We start from the raw sequence: 19,218 nt of genomic DNA, 5'->3' as shown, positions 1-19,218 counted from the left end.
AAGTCAGGGACCCTGTCCCACCGTGGGACTTGAATCTGGTGCTGTTGCGGCTCACTGGTCCTCCCTTCGAGCCTCTGGCATTCTGCTCTCTCCTTCTCCTTTCCTGGAAGGTGTTCCTGGTTTGAGGTGATGTTGGCCTGCCGAATATCTGAGATTCGGGCACTCACCTTGGAGCCACCGTACACTGTTTTCTACCAGGACAAGGTCCAGCTAAGACTGCACCCGGCTTTTCTTCCGAAGGTAGTCTCTCAGTTTCATTCAAGCCAGGACATTTACTTACTGGTCTTCTTTCCGAAGCCACATAACTCAGAGGAGGAGGAATGTAGGCTACGTGTCCTGGACGTCAGGAGGGCTCTGGCCTTTTACGTTACGGAAAGGCTTGGTCCTGTCAAGTTGACGCAATTATTCATGAAAGGTTGCCGTGTATCCACTCAAATAATTTCTTCTTGGATTGCTGCCTGCATTAGTTTCTGCTATGACCAAGTGAAGGTGCCACCCCCAGTGATCATCACCGCCCACTCTACCAGGGTGCAGGCCTCTTCAGCAGCCTTTCTGGCCCATGTGCCTATCCGGGGCATCTGTAAAGTGGCCACTTGGTTGTCTGTCCATACCTTTCTGTTCCATTATGCACTGACCCAGCAGGCCCGGGACAATGCTGGCTTTGGTAGGGCAGTACTGCAAGCCGCTAAGCTGTGAACTCCGAGCCCACCTCTGTGGATTCTGCTTGTGAGTCACCTAAAATGGAATCAACATGAGCAAGCACTCGAAGAAAAAATGGTTACCTACCTTTTTGTGACTGTTGTGCTTCGAGATGTGTTGCTCATGTCTGTACTATTTCCTGCCCTCGTACCCGTCTGCTGGAGTTACTGGCAAGAAGGAACTGAGAGGGTGCAGGGCCGGCAGCGCCTGATATACTTCCCCATGGGAGCGCCATTCCAGAGGAAACCACAGCTGGCTCTTCGGATACTGCTAAGGCAGAAATCTCCGACAACTGTGCACGTGGGCGCGCACACGCCTAAAATGGAACAGACATGAACAACACATCTCGAAGAACAACAATTATGAAAAGGTAGGTAACCGTTTTTTTTTTCCCTTTGGTCTTCCAGTTTCAATATTTAATCACTTTATATGTCTTACTGAGAAGTGCAAAGTACCTGCAACTCCAGTTGTCTTCAGTGGGAGTTACAAGTGCTCAGTATTTTTTAGGGTTGGCCCTTTAAAACACAGTTTTGATTCTTAGAATGCTATATTGTGTTTGAAGAGTATTTGGAGTGGACAGCATGGAAGAAGACACACACAAAGGAAATAGAAATAGTTTTAAAAAATTGTGTGTTTTTTCCTGAATAATTTTGGATTGTTGAACAGATTGACAGAATCTTTGTACCCAATTCAGTTTATATCTGAAATGTAGTATGTTGTTCTGTGGGTAAAGAAATCTTGTTTTACTGTGTGTATGTATGTAATATAGATTTATATTTATATTTTTTTACTTTAAGGTTTGATGTGGAAAAGGAGTGTTCAAAAGTTGATGAGGTCTGTGAAGAAAATAATTCAAAAGCATGCTTCAATATTGGTTCAAATTTACCTGTAATTGAAAAGAAAATAGACACAACAGGTAAATGATGACTTACTATCAAAGTTGTCTTTTCTTTGATTATATATAGAATTAACATTGCTTAGTACAATGTTCATGCAAACTGAAGAAACATTATAGAGGAAAAATGTGCTTTTGCTATATATCTCTTCCTTGCTTTTTTTTTCAACCAACACAGAAAATAAAAGTAAATCATGTTCTTACTAACAATCCCAGAAAATGGCAGAAATTTTGCAGAAATTGTATTTTGCAGAAATTGTGATATGCCTTCTAATAATGCTTATTGAAAAAGCTTATGAAATTGGGGCTGAGGATGCTGAAGAAAAATACAGCATCAAGATTGATTTGTCCCGTTGTAAACAAAACATAAAGTGTATCAGGGTGTAATTATGATATTCTCACAGAGCTTAAAATCACTTTCCTCTTACTGTTTATAAAAAACAAAGCAGTGGAAGCTTGAAATAGATTTTTATTTTTCTTCTATAATGCTGATACTACTTTGTTGTTGTAGCATTGCTCATGCTGTGTCGTGGGGTGTGTGTGTGTATGTAGTTTAAAGGTATTAAGGTATTTAAGGGTGGTTTCAAAGAGTATTGAAACCGCAGTTGTCTTTAAATTATCTGAATAAAAATAATTGGGGACAGTACATACGTGCTGTCTTATTGCCTACCATGCAATAGTGAGAGAGTCTAATTCTGCTTACTGTCTATTAATGACAGGTTTCAGAGTAGCAGCCGTGTTAGTCTGTATTCGCAAAAAGAAAAGGAGTACTTGTGGCACCTTAGAGACTAACCAATTTATTCAGAGGTCCACTGAATGCATCCGATGAAGTGAGCTGTAGCTCACGAAAGCTTATGCTCAAATAAATTTGTTAGTCTCTAATTTGAGCATAAGCTTTCATGAGCTACAGCTCACTTCATCGGATGCATTCAGTGGACCTCTGAATAAATCTGTTAGTCTCTAAGGTGCCACAGGTACTCCTTTTCTTTTTGTCTATTAATGGTTGCAAGTTAATGTGAAGCTTAAGGCTTGCTTGGATCAACTCTGAATTACTATGCTGAAAACTTTGTTCTCCTTCTCAACCATCCAGCTTCCTTCCTCCCATGACTTGGCTTCCCATCACCTTTCAACATGTTCACCCATTCCTCAGATGGCCAGCTGATAGGAGTTTGTCCTAGCAAAGCGGAAAACAGGTTTTAGCCCAAACAGATTATCTTTCTGGCGTGGTAGTTATTCCAAACATGCTAACAACTACAACTGCAGAAGGATCAATTGTTCAGCTGAAAAAGTTTTTCTACATAATTAGCTTATCAAAGTGAAAGCACGTTCTCTTTTGGCAGAGAAGGCTATTTGAAATAGAAATAGCTTAAAAATCAGTTTAATGTTTTGTATAAATTATACTATGTGTTTAATAATTCATAATGGAAGAAAATTGCAAAGACACTAAGCCCATTGTTTCCTGCTTGTTATATATAATGTATATACAGAGAGAACTTGTTATAAGGCATCCCAATGCTCACTTTATTTACTTAATTAAACTCTAGTATAAGCAATTAAGATTTTATTGGTGGCATGAAGTGATGGCAAGGGTCTTAAGTCTGGTTTCAAATGCTGCCAAGAGGCACAGATTTTTCAAGTATTACCTTTCTAATGCATACTGAATTTTGTCTGCCCTTGGACTCTGTTCATCCTAGAAAATTTCAGTACAAATTTTCCACTGAGAAGAGTCTTGAAAAATGTGTTCTAGTCACTTGAACGTTGCTGAATACAAAATCCACATAAAATCTTTTATCCTGAAATATATGCATACTGACAAAGTTTCCTTTTTTTGTTTCATTTTAGGAGTTTTCACACTTTTTTATAACATGGACCATGTCTTAATAGAGAGGTTGTCTTGTGGTCCACTCTATAACTTTTTAAACCAATGTACACAATATAATTAAATTAAAATACTTCTATGTTAAAATGTCATATTTTGCATCTGTTAATAGTTAGCTGTTTTTATATCTAAAGATTATGTTCTAGGTATGACTAAGAAAGAGAGAAATTTTATTGCTAATCGTGAAAAAGAAAAAGGTAATGAAGCCTTTGCCATTGGGGATTATAAAGAAGCGGTGACATATTACACTCGGTAAGTTAATGCCATGTGAACCGTTACTTAAAACTTGTAAGTATTAATTAATATTATGTATATATCAGTCTAGTTCAGGGTCTGTCTTGTTGAAGCAACAGCTGATCAACTTTCTAAAATGGCAAAAGATTTTACATTGGAGTATCTCAAGATTCTGCATGTTGATTAATGATGTATAAGCGACCAGGAAAAATGGGTGAAGAGGGAGGTGGCAAAATTTGCAGATGACACAAAACTATCTAGGTTATTCAAGACTAGAGGAGACTCCAGAGGGACCTCACAAAACTAGGCAGGTGAGCTGCATGGTGCCAAATGAAATTCATTGTTGATAAATGCAATCTATTATGTATTGGTAGGAATAATTTCAACTGGCAATACACACTGTTGGGTTCTAATGTAAGTATTAACTACTTAGGAAAATGACAACACATTGTTGTGGACAGCTCCATTAGAATCATAGAATATCAGGGTTGGAAGGGACCTCAGGAGGTCATCTAGTCCAACCCCCTACTCAAAGCAGGACCGATCCCCAATTAAATCATCCCAGCCAGGGCTTTGTCTAGCCTGACCTTAAGAACTTCTAAGGAAGGAGATTCCACCACCTCCCTAGGTAACGCATTCCAGTGTTTCACCACCCTCCTAGGGAAAAAGTTTTTCCTAATATCCAACCTAAATCTCCCCCACTGCAACTTGAGACCATTACTCCTCGTTCTGTCATCTGCTACCATTGAGAACAGTCTAGAGCCATCCTCTTTGGAACCCCCTTTCAGGTAGTTGAAAGCAGCTATCAAATCCCCCCTCATTCTCTCTTCCGTAGACTAAACATCCCCAGTTCCCTCAGCCTCTCCTCACAACTCATGTGTTCCAGTCCCCTAATCGTTTTTGTTGCCCTCCGCTGGACTCTTTCCAATTTTTCCACATCCTTGTTGTAATGTGGGGCCCAAAACTGGACACAGTACTCCAGATGAGGCCTCACCAGTGTCGCATAGAGGGGAATGATCACGTCCCTCGATCTGCTGGCAATGCCCCTACTTATACATCCCAAAATGCCATTGGCCTTCTTGGCAACAAGGGCACACTGTTGACCCATATCCAGCTTCTCGTCCACTGTAACCCCTAGGTCCTTTTCTGCAGAACTGCTGCCTAGCCATTCGGTCCCTAGTCTGTAGCGGTGCATCGGGTTCTTCCGTCCTAAGTGCAGGACTCTGCACTTGTCCTTGTTGAACCTCATCAGATTTCTTTTGGCCCAATCCTCCAATTTGTCTAGGTCCCTCTGTATCCTATCCCTACCCTCCAGCGTATTTACCTCTCCTCCCAGTTTAGTGTCATCTGCAAACTTGCTGAGGGTGCAATCCACGCCATCCTCCAGATCGTTTATGAAGATATTGAACAAAACTGGCCCCAGGATCGACCCTTGGGGCACGCCACTTGATACCAGCTGCCAACTAGACATGGAGCCATTGATCACTACCCGTTGAGCCCGACAATCTAGCCAGCTTTCTATCCACCTTATAGTCCATTCATCTAGCCAATACTACTTTAACTTGCTGGCAAGAATACTGTGGGAGACCGTGTCAAAAGCTTTGCTAAAGTCAAGGAACAACACGTCCACTGCTTTCCCTTCATCCACAGAACCAGTTATCTCATCATAGAAGGCAATTAGATTAGTCAGGCATGACTTTCCCTTGGTGAATCCATGCTGACTGTTCCTGATCACTTTCCTCTCCTCTAAGTGCTTCAGAATTGATTCCTTGAGGACCTGCTCCATGATTTTTCCAGGGACTGAGGTGAGGCTGACTGGCCTGTAGTTCCCAGGATCCTCCTTCTTCCCTTTTTTAAAGATGGGCACTACATTAGCCTTTTTCCAGTCGTCTGGGACCTCCCCCGATCGCCATGAGTTTTCAAAGATAATGGCCAATGGCTCTGCAATCACATCCGCCAACTCCTTTAGCACTCTCGGATGCAACGCATCAGGCCCCATGGACTTGTGCATGTCCAGCTTTTCTAAATAGTCCCGAACCACTTCTTTCCCCACAAAGGGCTGGTCACCTCCTCCCCATGCTGTGCTGCCCAGTGCAGTAGTCTGGGAGCTGACCTTGTTCATGAAGACAGAGGCAAAAAAAGCATTGAGTACATTAGCTTTTTCCACATCCTCTGTCACTAGGTTGCCTCCCTCATTCAGTAAGAGCCCACGCTTTCCTTGACTTTCCTCTTGTTGTTAACATACCTGACGAAACCCTTCTTGTTACTCTTAACGTCTCTTGCTAGCTGCAACTCCAGGTGTGATTTGGCCTTCCTGATTTCACTCCTGCATGCCCGAGCAATATTTTTATACTCATCCCTGGTCATTTGTCCAATCTTCCACTTCTTGTAAGCTTGTTTTTTGTATTTAAGATCAGCAAGGATTTCACTGTTAAGCCAAGCCGGTCGCCTGCCATATTTACTATTCTTTCTACACATCGGTATGGTTTGTCCCTATAACCTCAATAAGGATTCTTTAGAACATCCTGTAAGTGATCTGTAGCGGTCAAGAATGCAAAAATATTAAGATTGGGATTCAAAATAATGCTGGGTTTCCACAGGATCTCTTCCTCAAGTGTACAGGATAGACTGTGCTCTGAAATGAATCCTGTTGTGTAGTGAATGAAGTTGTTGTTGTTTGTGGGCCTCCTGCCTCATTTGTTACAAAAGTTGGAAGTTGTGTGGTGGGGAACTGCAGAAAGATATAGGACAATCTTGTGGTGAAGGCGATTGAATGGTACTCTGGAGAATTGGATTTTCTCCTTGTCTCTGCCACAGATTTCGTGTGTGATGCTGAGCAAGTCTATAAACCAAAATTTTCACAGGTGGTTACTCTGTGTTCCTCATTTTGTGAGTATGCAGCTTGCAACACCTAGGTCTGATTTGTGGAAGTGCTGAGCACTCACTGCTGCAACTGAAGTCAGTGGGAATTCTGCTCTGAACATATAAAGTGTTTAATAAATGGTAAGCAATTAAAAAAAGTCAGGCCCTAGGCTTCCTAAATTGGACATCAACAATTTGTGGACATTTTGGTCTTAATTTCTGTGCCTCAGTTCCCCATGTGTAAAATTTGGATAATAATACTGCCTCATCTCTCAAGAGTGTTGAGGATAAATCCATTAATGTATATAAAGCAGTAAGATGCTATGATCTCACAGAAAAGCCTATGAGGAAATTAATTCTATATTCAGTGGAGAATGGTGTGCAATAAATAAAGTGCGGAGCTACACACGGAATAAAGGAAGATAAAAATAAATATTGACTAGATACCTATTCGGTGAGCATCATTCATCTTTTGCACTGAATGAGGCAAAAATAGTATGTGATCACATAAATAAAGTGGTTATAATGCATACAAAGAAGAGGACACACAGGCAACCTTAATTTTGGTGTTTTCTATCTTTTGAGTGCTTGACTTTGCAACCTTAATGTTCTTATAATGTAGTTTTTTGGGGTATAATATGGATATCAAGAATATCTACAGTTGAATTATATAATTTTTTTTTTAAGAAGGATCATAAGCTTTCATTCTTCAGGGCCTGAGCCAACTGCTGAGTTGCAGGGTTAGAAGAAACTTCCCCACATTTGACCACAATGTTTTGTTTAGTTTTTATTTTTTTCCACCTTCATCTGAAACATCTGGCATTGGCCACTATCAGAGACATGATAGTATGCTGAATGGACTACTGGTCTGATTCAATATGGCAATTATTATTTACTTAAGTTTATAAATTCATAAAATTTGAATAAAATGTGTTTGAGTGGATTGATAGCAATTTTAAGTGACTACAGTCCTATCTAGTATACAGCTATATAAAATAAGTTCACTATAACCTGATTATTCTATACTGCACGTCAGTCTTTTTTCCTCCTGTATACCATCTACCCAGCCCTACCACTCTAAAATAAAACCTACTTTCTATTTTCAGTTTGGGCACCATAATTTAACAAGAAAGATTTAATAAGAGAGGAGGAGCATCAAAGTTCTCTAAATTGCTTTAAGAGATGCATCACTTTTGTACAGAGCATCTTGTTGTGCAGTTTTATGTTGCCATGATTTTAAAATAAATTGATCTTGCATACTGTTTCACAGTCCTCTAGTTGAAATTGCATTGCTTAGTGATTTTAATTTTATTATAACTCTTTACAATTTAAAACTGACTTTAATGAAGTTTTTGTATGCTCTTGTTTTTCTTTCTAGTATACAGCTCACCTTGTCTTGTCTTTTGCAGGAGCATATCAGTATTGCCCACTGTGTCAGCATATAATAACAGAGCTCAAGCAGAAATCAAACTTCAAAACTGGCATAATGCTTTTCAGGATTGTGAGAAAGTGTTAGATTTGGAGCCTGGCAACCTAAAAGGTGAAATGTCAACTAGCATTTCTCAGAATTTTATTTCTAGAGAAAAATCTTTTTTCAGGGTGGGGGATTGGGGGGGAATGCAGGCCTAGTTTATCATCCATTGAAATAAATGGGAGGTCTTTCCTTTGACTTCAGTTGTCAGACCTCAAATGTGGGGAAAAATAGTCCCAGATTAGCTCCGCCTATGCTAGTTTAAGTGGCAGTTTGGGGATTTGTGCAGGTTTGTCCTGCGTATCTTTGATCCAAGATTCTAAGATTGGGCTGAAGCAACAGTAGGATGGTGGTGTGTGGTCAGATCATGCTTTCCAAATGATGATTGTTAGCCACATCATATTGGTGACATGCGCTGTCCTAATATTCACAGAATAGCACCTCCTTTAACAAGCTTAACAGCTGCATTAAAAGAGCAGTGAAAGGTGCTTGTTGCATGCTTTCTTACTAAGATAAGTATTTGTAAATAGGTAACTAAATTTATATGGAGAGAGTGGGACAGACTGGAAAATTATTAAGAGGAATGCTAGTTCATGTATCACCATATAAATGTAGGGTATGTCCTATCAAATGATGTAATTAAAAAAAATTAACTTAATACATAACCATTATGAAGTGGATGCAAGGCTTTATGAAATTTAATGCAGAATTGTTTTGTACTTCACATTGTACTTTCTCTGATTAAATGTGAATTAATTGTAGTCTGCAGTATAATTTAGAACAATACAATATAAATAGTATGTTCTTTGTTAATTTGTAGCTCTTATGCGCCGTGCCACTGTACACAAGCATCTACAGAATTACCAGGCAGCTGTACAGGATTTGGCCAAAGTATTACATGTTGAACCAGAAAATGCCATAGCTAAGGTAAAGACAAGTAACTCTGTGTATTTCTAGAACAAGATGCATGTTGCTTGTGTTATGTGTTTGATGTAAGATAAAAGTGATATACTGTAGTATAATAATGGATGTATATCTAGTTACTTTTTATTCAGGCAAACTCTGCTGAAGTTCTGGTTGGCTCACTGACTTCACTTTTCTGAATGAATTTACTTTGTTGAAGTCTGGGTTCTACTTTTTTATAATGGCAAATATGAGATATGAACCATAAAAGATTCTAGCTTAAAGTACTTGTTAAAATGTTAATATATAATACATATTTGAAATGACTATTTTTAAAATGCATCCTAAACAATATAATTGTGTTTGTGACTACAGATGAGATGGTAATTATAATAAAAATGTATGACTGATTCATGTGCCTAGTCATATAGCCAAGTGGGTCTCTAAACTTTTTTTTCCGTGAACCACTTGAACATTGCTGAGCATCTCGGCGGACCACTTAATGATCTTTCCAAATGTTGTTTGTACCATTAGCTAACTATTGTAAAGTGCTTTGGATAAAAGCGCTATATAAAAAGAAAACTTAATAATAATAATTTTTTTTGTTTTACAAATAAAAGCACACAACTCATATTTTAATATCAGTAGTCTTACCTTTCTAATGTAATGGATGTGTCCTCTCTTCCCCCACCACAGTAACCAAGGAGTGGGGGGTCTCTCCCTCTTTCCCCCACCACGGCAGCCCCTGAGCTGGGGCTGGGGAAAGTCGCCTCTTTCTCTGGCCGCTGCAGCCCTTCACATCCCAAATTCCCCTCACCCCCTCTTCTTACCCCACTGCCCCCTCTCAGCTACCCCCTATTTCCCCCCAAGGCCACCACCTCACCTTACACGTGTGTCTTCTCCAGGGTCCAGGCACCTAATTAGTGGAGCCACGCCTTCACGGCTCCACTAATTAGGTGGGTGGCCCTTCATTCTCTTGTGTGCGACCACCCAGGTGCGCACCTTAGAGGGAACTATCCATGGACCACCTGAATGGATCATGGTCCACAGATCACAGTTTGAGAACCTCTGATATAGTCAGTTGTAGAGGAGGCATTGCTGAATCATTTCTGAGAGTTTTTTCCAAAAACTAAAGCTTGTTATCTTGTCTCTTTACCATTATTAATATTTACATTTTACTAGGAATTATAAATAACAGTAAAAATTAAACCTCAGTAATTCACACTTTACTGTTCTGCTTTCTCTGCCATTGTGTGTGTATGAAATACAGTCTTCCTCCTCTTCTCAGCAAAGATTTGGTAGAAACAACTGTGGCTAGATCTGATGTTACTAAGATTTCATATCTCCTGGTTTATTTTTACTTATTAATTTCCCAAAATAAGGAGTTTCCAGTTATTTTTATAGGCTTTAATGTTCTGATCGTCCTGTAAGGTTCCGAGCACCTCTGGAGATGTGTTGAGAAGCCTCAACTCCCATTGACTTTTATGGGTGTGGAGTGCGCCAGGCTACTTTGCAACCACACGAGATCAGGCCCTAGATTCATGCACAGTATGAAAACACATAAAACTTACAGAATAAATCCATAACAGTTAACCACTCCTGTCTCCAAAGTCCCAAAGAATAGATTGTCCTTGCCAGTATGCCCTTGAAGTCAACAAACGATGGGTTTTGTTGGACCAAGGTAGGAAGTTTTGCTCAAGAACTGAAGTTCCTTCCGTGTCAATGCCCAGCCTGCAGTCATCTTGTGTATACCAGGAAGCTGTTGGCTTGAGTGCCGTGACTGTCAGTGCAAATTAGCAAGGTTCTGTTGTGCTTCAATCTCATGACAGTAACTCCTCGCTTAACGTTGTAGTTATGTTCTTGAAAAATGCGACTAAGGGAATCGATGTTAAGCGAATCCAGTTTCCCCATAAGAATTAATGTAAATATGGGGGTTAGGCTCCAGGGAAACTTTTTTCATTGCCTGCTAGTATGGTACTTTGTCCACTACTTGCGGGATTCTCTGGATGAGCAGCCTGTCATAGCTAGCGGGTGGGGACTTGGAACCAGGGTAGGCTGGCAGACCCCCATCAGCTCCCCTCCACCTACGTGTCTCCTGCCCACTGGTGGGACCCACGGAGCAGTGCCCCCTCCCTCTCTGAGCCTCCTGAACACAGCGAAACAGCTGTTCTGCCGCATTCAGGATGGGGGAGGCGCGGGGCCACAGGCGGGAGGCGCTGGGGGTCTGTGGAGGGGAGCTAATAGGAGGGCTGTCAGCCCACCATAGTTCCAACCCCACACCAGCAAAACAATTTTATAAGTGAACATTGCACAACTTTAAAGGAGTACGTTCTCTAATAGATCAGCGATGTAACAACAGAACAACGTTAACTGGGATGACGCTAAGTGAGGAGTTACTATCAGAAATCTCCACAGTAATACAGTAATGTTTTCTTAGGATTAAATAGGAATGTGGCAAATGATTGAAAATGCAATTTTCTGGCAAACTTTTTGCCAGATTTTATTTTTGTTTGTGTGGTAATGGTGACATCAAGTTGTCATTTAGGTATCCGGTAAATCACAAGTTCATCATCTCAAATAAAGTTATTACTTTGCTTAACAGCACCATTTAAACATCAGAAGTTAAACGTACATTAAGCATTAGAAAGAGTATGATATTGCACTCATTTCTTTTGCAGAATAAGGTGTTATGTTTTTTCTTTTGAGAACACACTTTCTCTTATTTTTCTTTGTTAGAGACTTAATGTAGAGTGTGAGTGTGTAGTCAAAAATGTGTGTAATCCACAAAGGGGCATTCTCCTCTGGCAATCTCCGAATGTGTATGGTAGGTTGAAGAAAATATATGCTCAGGATAACTCTATGCAAATGCAGCATTTGCTTTGCAAAGAAGTCTTGCTTTAGCAAGTTTTACAATTGGGTTGATTAAGGGGCTTGCCTGATAGTAGGCAATTAGTGACTCATTTGATAACTGGAACAAAGTTCTTCTTGAATTCTAATAATTAGCTGTAACCTCTAGGACATATGTCAAATCTGGCCTTTTAGAAGCTTTTTACAAACAGAAATTAGCAGCTTTAGAATTCCTCTGGTATTTTTCATGTGGTTATGATAATGAAATAAATGGGAGAATTGTAGCTCTTGTAAGACCAGCATAACTTTTCATCAATCAGCAGTGTGCTTCTACTAGACTCTGCAAGAAATTATCATTTCCTATGGTTGATCCTAGCTGTTAGTTTAACTATTTGAAAAGAAAAGTCCGTAGCAGACATTGGGTTCTCCGTACTGTGGATTTTGATTAAATTATTTTTATGCCTTGTCTAAAGTTCTAGTGTAGTAATCCATTGTCTTTAGGCTTTAAATTTGTTAGTCTCTGTCCTTGTAGACTGTGCCAGTTGGTTCCATTGTCAGTGTTGCACTATCTACACACACAGAGGTAGGTAGGCACAATTTATGTTTCAAAGAATTTATTAACAAATGGTACCTATGGGTTTGTATAATTATGTATATGCAGTAGGCATTGGATATAGCATTGGAATGGGGAGTCAGAAACAATTTAGTCCTAATCCCAGTTCTGAAACTGACTCACTATATAGTCTTGGAAGTCATTCAACCTATCTCTATTTTCTTATTTTTAAGGTAATACCAAGTAATTACTTCAGAGGTGTATTGTAGGCATTATTTAGACAATGGAAAGTGCTTTGCAAAGGTAAAGCACTATCTAAATGCTAATTTTTTTTAAGACTTCTAAAATTGCTATTATTGCTACACTGCAGAAAAATCTGTCCGATATTGAGCAGAAGCTGAAAGATTTAGAGACTGTATCTGAGACGCACACCAAAGGAAAAAGAATACTTATTCAAGATACAGAGGAGTCAGATGGTGATGAAGAAAGAGGAGGAAATGGAGAAGAACGTGAAAGTGGCAGTGGAGATAAAAGTAATGTTTGTCTATATATTTGTTACCTGGGATACCGATCTTGGCAATTTGAACGTTTTTAAGCAGTGTGAATGTCCAACTCTCACTGTATCTTTAGCCGAGTCTTTTTTCTAACTTTGCAGTGGCACCAAAGGCCACAGAACCAACTTTAATTTATTTTTCCCACTGTTTTTAGGACTGTTATCCCATTTCCTTCCATAATGCTTTCCATTACCCTGGACTACTTGGTTCTTGATAATTGAGAAGGACACAGCCCTCCAGTTAAATGTTATGGTGCACCTCCATACCCTCTCTTTTTAGGCCTTTATGCCATGTCTGAATTCTCTCTCTGCTCAATCTGAGATCCTTCTTGCAAGTATTTTACTGTGAGAACTTGTTGCTTTCCTGTTGGAGATCAGAATAATAGGCAGAGTTAAAAGGGTTAAATGGTAATGTCTTGTAGCAGGTCATTTAGCCCTCATTTATCCAGTATATTTATTTTTTTTGTCTCCCCCATTCTAATGCATTTGTTCATCTCAACAACCTATTTATCTTGTCTTTTTTAGATTGTAAACTGGCACAGGGACTGTAATTTATTATTTGTTTGTACCTTGCCTAGCACAGTGGGGTCTACCTGGTTATGGCCTTTAAACACTATTACCATATAAATGTTAATAATAGCTCTTCCTTAGTGCAGTTTAGGAGGAAAGACTGCAATTGTCTCCATTCCCATTGCTAGGACACAGGCTGTCATTTGATCATATTTTTCAAGGTGACCCCAAATGCTATAATCTTTCCTCAAAAATGATTCTGTGCTCTTCATCCTCAGAATATTGTCTTCCACAGTCTGAAAATAACAATATAAAAGAGAGACAAGATGGATGTGGTAATATCTTTTATTGGACCAACTTCTGTTGGTGAGAGAGTTAAGCTCACCAACAGAAGTTGGTCAAGTAAAAGATATTTCTTCCCACCTTGTCTCTCTAATATCTTGGAACCAACATGGTTAAACAACACTGCACATAACTGATCTGAAGTATCAGCTATTCTAGCTCATCTGTTATTCCTGCTTTTGCTTTGCATATGGCACCTTGAGTGTTCACCAAGTTCTTGAAGATTGGTATCTTGGTTCCTGTCTCCGTTGCCAAGTGTTGTATGACAATGGTAAAGAATCCCAGAAAGAGTCACTTTCTTCTGATGCTGAACAAGAAACTTTATTAGAACAGGGAAAAAAGAATTATCCCAAAGCTACTCTGTGTCTCTTTCTGCTTTACTGTAGAACTTCTGCATAGAATCTTCCCCAGTTCCCTACTGCCTGGATTCCTGCATCAGATTTAGGAATAGGTATTTTCCTCTCTTCTTATTAGAGAGTACATAGAATGCTCTAGGTTTGGGCTGATGGCAAATAAAATGATCTCTTCTGTATCTTGATTACTCCAGTCTTGTCTGGTTTGATTTAGGTAATTTAAAAAAAATTAAGTCAGGAACAATTTGGGCATTATAGATTATATGTTTTCATATAATCTTCTGAATTATTTACTAGTGTGTACAATCGGGAATCAACACTTAAAGATATGGTGGCATGAAAAATTCTTGTGGCACCTCTGCATGTCAGTTAAGATAAAAGGAAAACCCAGCATCTAGTCTGATGGTACCAAGACACAAAAAATGATTAGAAGGTACAGTTGCCTTACTGATATTTTCAGTCAAAATTTCTGGAACATAAGAACAGCCATACTAGGTCACACCAAAGGTCCGTCTAGCCCAGTATCCTGTCTTCCAGCAGTGGGCAATGCCCGGTGCCCCAGGAGGAATAAACGGAACAGAACATCTGGTGACCCCTAGTTCTTGTTTTATGAGGAGGAGTAAATAACACTTCCTTATTTACTTTCTCCACATCACTCATGATTTTTATAGACCTCATATCTCCCCTTAGTCGTCTCTTTTCCAAGCTGAAAAGTCCCAGTCTAACTGAATCTATGTCCCCATGTTAAGTATCCTCACATCCTCTTGTCAACTGTCTAAATGGGCCATCTTGATTATCACTATAAGTTTTTTTTTCTCCTGCTGTTAATAGTTCATCTTAATTAATTAGCCTCTTACTCCACCTTTTCATGTTCTGTGTGTGTGTGTGTGTATATATATATGTGTGTATATATCTTCTTACTATATGTTCCATTATGTGCATCCAGTGAAGTGGGCTGTAGCCCACTAAAGCTTACGCTCAAATAAATTTGGTAGTCTCTAGGGTGCCACAAGTACTCCTGTTCTTTTTGCGGATACAGTCTTATTATTCGCTCCTCATATGGAAACCGTTCCATACCCCTAATCGTTTTTGTTGCCCTTTTCTGAACCTTTTCCAATTCCAATACATCTTTTTTGAGATGGGGCAACCACATTTGCATGCAGTATTCAAGATGTGGGCATACCATGGTTTTATATAGAGGCAATATGATATTTTCCATCTTATCTATCCCTTTCTTAATAATTCCCAACATTCTGTTTTGTTTTTTTTGACTGCCGCTGCACATTGAGTGGATGTTTTCAGACAACTATCCACAATGGCTCCAAGGTCTCTTTCTTGAGTGGTAACATAGAATCATAGAATATCAGGGTTGTAAGGGACCTCAGGAGGTCATCTAGTTCAACCCCTGCTCAAAGCAGGACCAATCCCCAATTAAATCATCCCAGCCAGGGCTTTGTCAAGCCTGACCTTAAAAACTTCTAAGGAAGGAGATTCTACCACCTCCCTAGGTAACACATTCCAGTGTTTCACCACCCTCCTAGTGAAAAAGCTTTTCCTAATATCCAACCTAAACCTCCCCCAGTTCAACTTGAGACCATTACTCCTTGTCCTGTTCTCTTCTACCACTGAGAATAGTCTAGAACCATCCTCTCTGGAACCACCTCTCAGGTAGTTGAAAGCAGTTATCAAATCCCCCCTCATTCTCTCTTCTGCAGACTAAACAATCCCAGTTCCCTCAGCCGCTCCTCATAAGTCATGTGTTCCAGACCCCTAATCAGGATTGTCTGGCTATGTAGACTCCCTCCTCAGGCCCTACGCTACCAGCACTCCCAGCTACCTTCCAGACACCACTGACTTCCTGAGGAAATTCAATCCATCGGTGATCTTCCTGATAACACCATCCTGGCCACTATGGATGTAGAAGCCCTCTACACCAACATTCCACACAAAGATGGACTACAAGCCGTCAAGAACACTATCCCCGATAATGTCACGGCTAACCTGGTGGCTGAACTTTGTGACTTTGTCCTTACCCATAACTACTTCACATTTGGAGACAATGTATACCTTCAGATCAGCGGCACTGCTATGGGTACCCGCATGGCCCCACAGTATGCCAACATTTTTATGGCTGATTTAGAACAACGCTTCCTCAGCTCTCGTCCCCTAAAGCCCCTACTCTACTTGCGCTATATTGATGACATCTTCATCATCTGGACCCATGGAAAAGAAGCCCTTGAGGAATTCCACCATGATTTCAACAATTTCCATCCCACCACCAACCTCAGCCTGGTCCAGTCCACACAAGAGATCCACTTCCTGGACACTACAGTGCTAATAAACAATGGTCACATAAACACCACCCTATACCGGAAACCTACTGACCGCTATTCCTACCTGCATGCCTCCAGCTTTCACCCTGACCACACCACACGATCCATTGTCTACAGCCAAGCTCTGCGATACAACAGCATTTGCTCCAACCCCTCAGACAGAGACAAACACCTACAAGATCTCTGTCAAGCTTTCTTACAACTACAATACCCACCTGCAGAAGTAAAGAAACAGATTGATAGAGCCAGAAGAGTTCCCAGAAGTTACCTACTACAGGACAGGCCTAACAAAGAAAATAACAGAACGCCACTAGCCGTCACCTTCAGCCCCCAACTAAAACCCCTCCAACGCATTATTAAGGATCTACAACCTATCCTAAAGGATGACCCAACACTCTCACAAATCTTGGGAGACAGGCCAGTCCTTGCCTACAGACAGCCCCGCAACCTGAAGCAAATACTCACCAACAACCACATACCACACAACAGAACCACTAACCCAGGAACTTATCCTTGCAACAAAGCCTGTTGCCAATTGTGCCCACATATCTATTCAGGGGACACCATCACAGGGCCTAATCACATCAGCCACACTATCAGAGGCTCGTTCACCTGCACATCCACCAATGTGATATATGCCATCATGTGCCAGCAATGCCCCTCTGCCATGTACATTGGTCAAACTGGACAGTCTCTACGTAAAAGAATAAATGGACACAAATCAGACATCAAGAATTATAACATTCATAAACCAGTCGGAGAACACTTCAATCTCTCTGGTCACGCAATCACAGACATGAAGGTCGCTATCTTAAAACAAAAAAACTTCAAATCCAGACTCCAGCGAGAAACTGCTGAATTGGAATTCATTTGCAAATTGGATACTATTAATTTAGGCTTAAATAGAGACTGGGAGTGGCTAAGTCATTATGCAAGGTAGCCTGTTTCCTCTTGTTTTTTCCTACCCCCCCCCCCCAGATGTTCTGGTTTAACTTGGATTTAAACTTGAAGAGTGGTCAGTTTGGATGAGCTATTACCAGCAGGAGAGTGAGTTTGTGTGTGTATGGGGGTGGGGGGGATGTGTGAGAACCTGGATTTGTGCAGGAAATAGCCCAACTTGATTGTCATGCACATTGTGTAAAGAGTTGTCACTTTGGATGGGCTATCACCAGCAGGAGAGTGAATTTGTGTGGGGGGTGGAGGGTGAGAAAACCTGGATTTGTGCTGGAAATGGCCCACCTGATGATCACTTTAGATAAGCTATTACCAGCAGGACAGTGGGGTGGGAGGAGGTATTGTTTCATATTCTCTGTTTATATATAAAGTCTGCTGCAGTTTCCACGATATGCATCTGATGAAGTGAGCTGTAGCTGACGAAAGCTTATGCTCTAATAAATTGGTTAGTCTCTAAGGTGCCACAAGTACTCCTTTTCTTTTTGCGAATACAGACTAACACGGCTGTTACTCTGAAACTAATCATTTTTGTTGCCCTTCACTGGACTCTCTCCAATTTATCCACATCCTTCTTGTAGTGTGGGGCCCAAAACTGGACACAGTACTCCAGATGAGGCCTCACCAATGTCGAATAGAGGGGGACGATCATGTCCCTCGATCTGCTCGCTGTGCCCCTACTTATACATCCCAAAATGCCATTGGCCTTCTTGGCAACAAGAGCACACTGCTGACTCATATCCAGCTTCTCATCCACTGTCAGCCCTAGTTCCTTTTCCGCAGAACTGCTGCCTAGCCATTCGGTCCCTAGTCTGTAGCTGTGCATTGGGTTCTTCCGTCCTAAGTGCAGGACCCTGCACTTATCCTTATTGAACCTCATCAGATTTCTTTTGGCCCAATCCTCCAATCTGTCTAGATCCCTCTGTATCCTATCCCTGCCCTCCAGCGTATCTACCACTCCTCCCAGTTTAGTATCATCCACAAATTTGCTGAGAGTGCAATCCACACCATCCTCCAGATCAGTTAATTTAAACAGTTAATTTAGCCCCCATCATTTTATATATATAGTTGGGATTATGTTTTCCGATGTGCATTACTTTGTATTTGTCAGCATTGAATTTCATCTGCCATTTTGTTGCCCAGTCACCCAGTTTTGAGAGATCCTTTTGTAGCTCTTTGCAGTCTGCCTGGGACTTAAACTATCTTGAATAGTTTTGTATCGTTTGCAAATTTTGCCACTTCACTGTTTACCCCTTTTTTCCAGATCATTTATGAATATGTTGAATAGGACTGGTCCCCGTACAGACCCCTGGGGGACACCACTATTTACCGCTGTCCATTTTGAAAACTGATAATTTATTCCTACCTTTTGTTTCCTATCTTTTAGCTAGTTACCAATCCATGAGAGGACTTTCCCTCTTATCCCATGACAGATTGCTTTGCTTAAGAACCTTTGGTGAATGACCTTGTCAAAGGCTTTCTGAAAATCTAAGTACATTATATCCACTGGATTCCCCTTGTTCACATGCTTGTTGACCCCCTCAAAGAATTCTAGTATATTGGTGAGTCATGATTTTCCCTTTACAAAAACCATGTTGACTCTTCCCAAAGAAATTATGTTCATCTATGTGTCTGACAATTTTGTTCTTTACTATAGTTTCAACCAGTTTGCCTGGTACTGAAGTCAGGCTTACTGGCCTGTAATTGCCAGGATCACTTCTGGAGTCCTTTTTAAAAATTGGCATCACATTAGCTATCCTCCAGTCATTTGGTACAGAAGCTGATTTAAATGATAGTTTACAAAGTACAGTTAGTAATTCTGCAATTTCATAT

The 19,218-nt window shown here is 40.5% G+C and overlaps 1 protein-coding gene across 2 annotated transcripts in view; it reads left to right on the top strand.

Annotated features, from left to right (window-relative positions):
* Positions 1–19,218, top strand: part of SPAG1 (sperm associated antigen 1) — a 66,827-nt gene that overhangs the window by 9,936 nt on the left and 37,673 nt on the right. For both annotated transcript variants that reach the window (XM_073330448.1, XM_073330449.1), the window contains exons 6-10: positions 1,497–1,615; positions 3,620–3,725; positions 7,979–8,109; positions 8,861–8,967; positions 12,714–12,876. In XM_073330448.1, coding sequence (XP_073186549.1) covers positions 1,497–1,615; positions 3,620–3,725; positions 7,979–8,109; positions 8,861–8,967; positions 12,714–12,876 — 626 coding nt within the window. The remainder of the gene's footprint in view (positions 1–1,496; positions 1,616–3,619; positions 3,726–7,978; positions 8,110–8,860; positions 8,968–12,713; positions 12,877–19,218) is intronic.

The sequence above is a fragment of the Lepidochelys kempii genome, chromosome 2, assembly GCF_965140265.1.
Source record: "Lepidochelys kempii isolate rLepKem1 chromosome 2, rLepKem1.hap2, whole genome shotgun sequence".
Taxonomy (NCBI): Eukaryota; Metazoa; Chordata; order Testudines; family Cheloniidae; genus Lepidochelys; species Lepidochelys kempii.
This window is presented reverse-complemented; position numbering and strand designations above follow the sequence as displayed.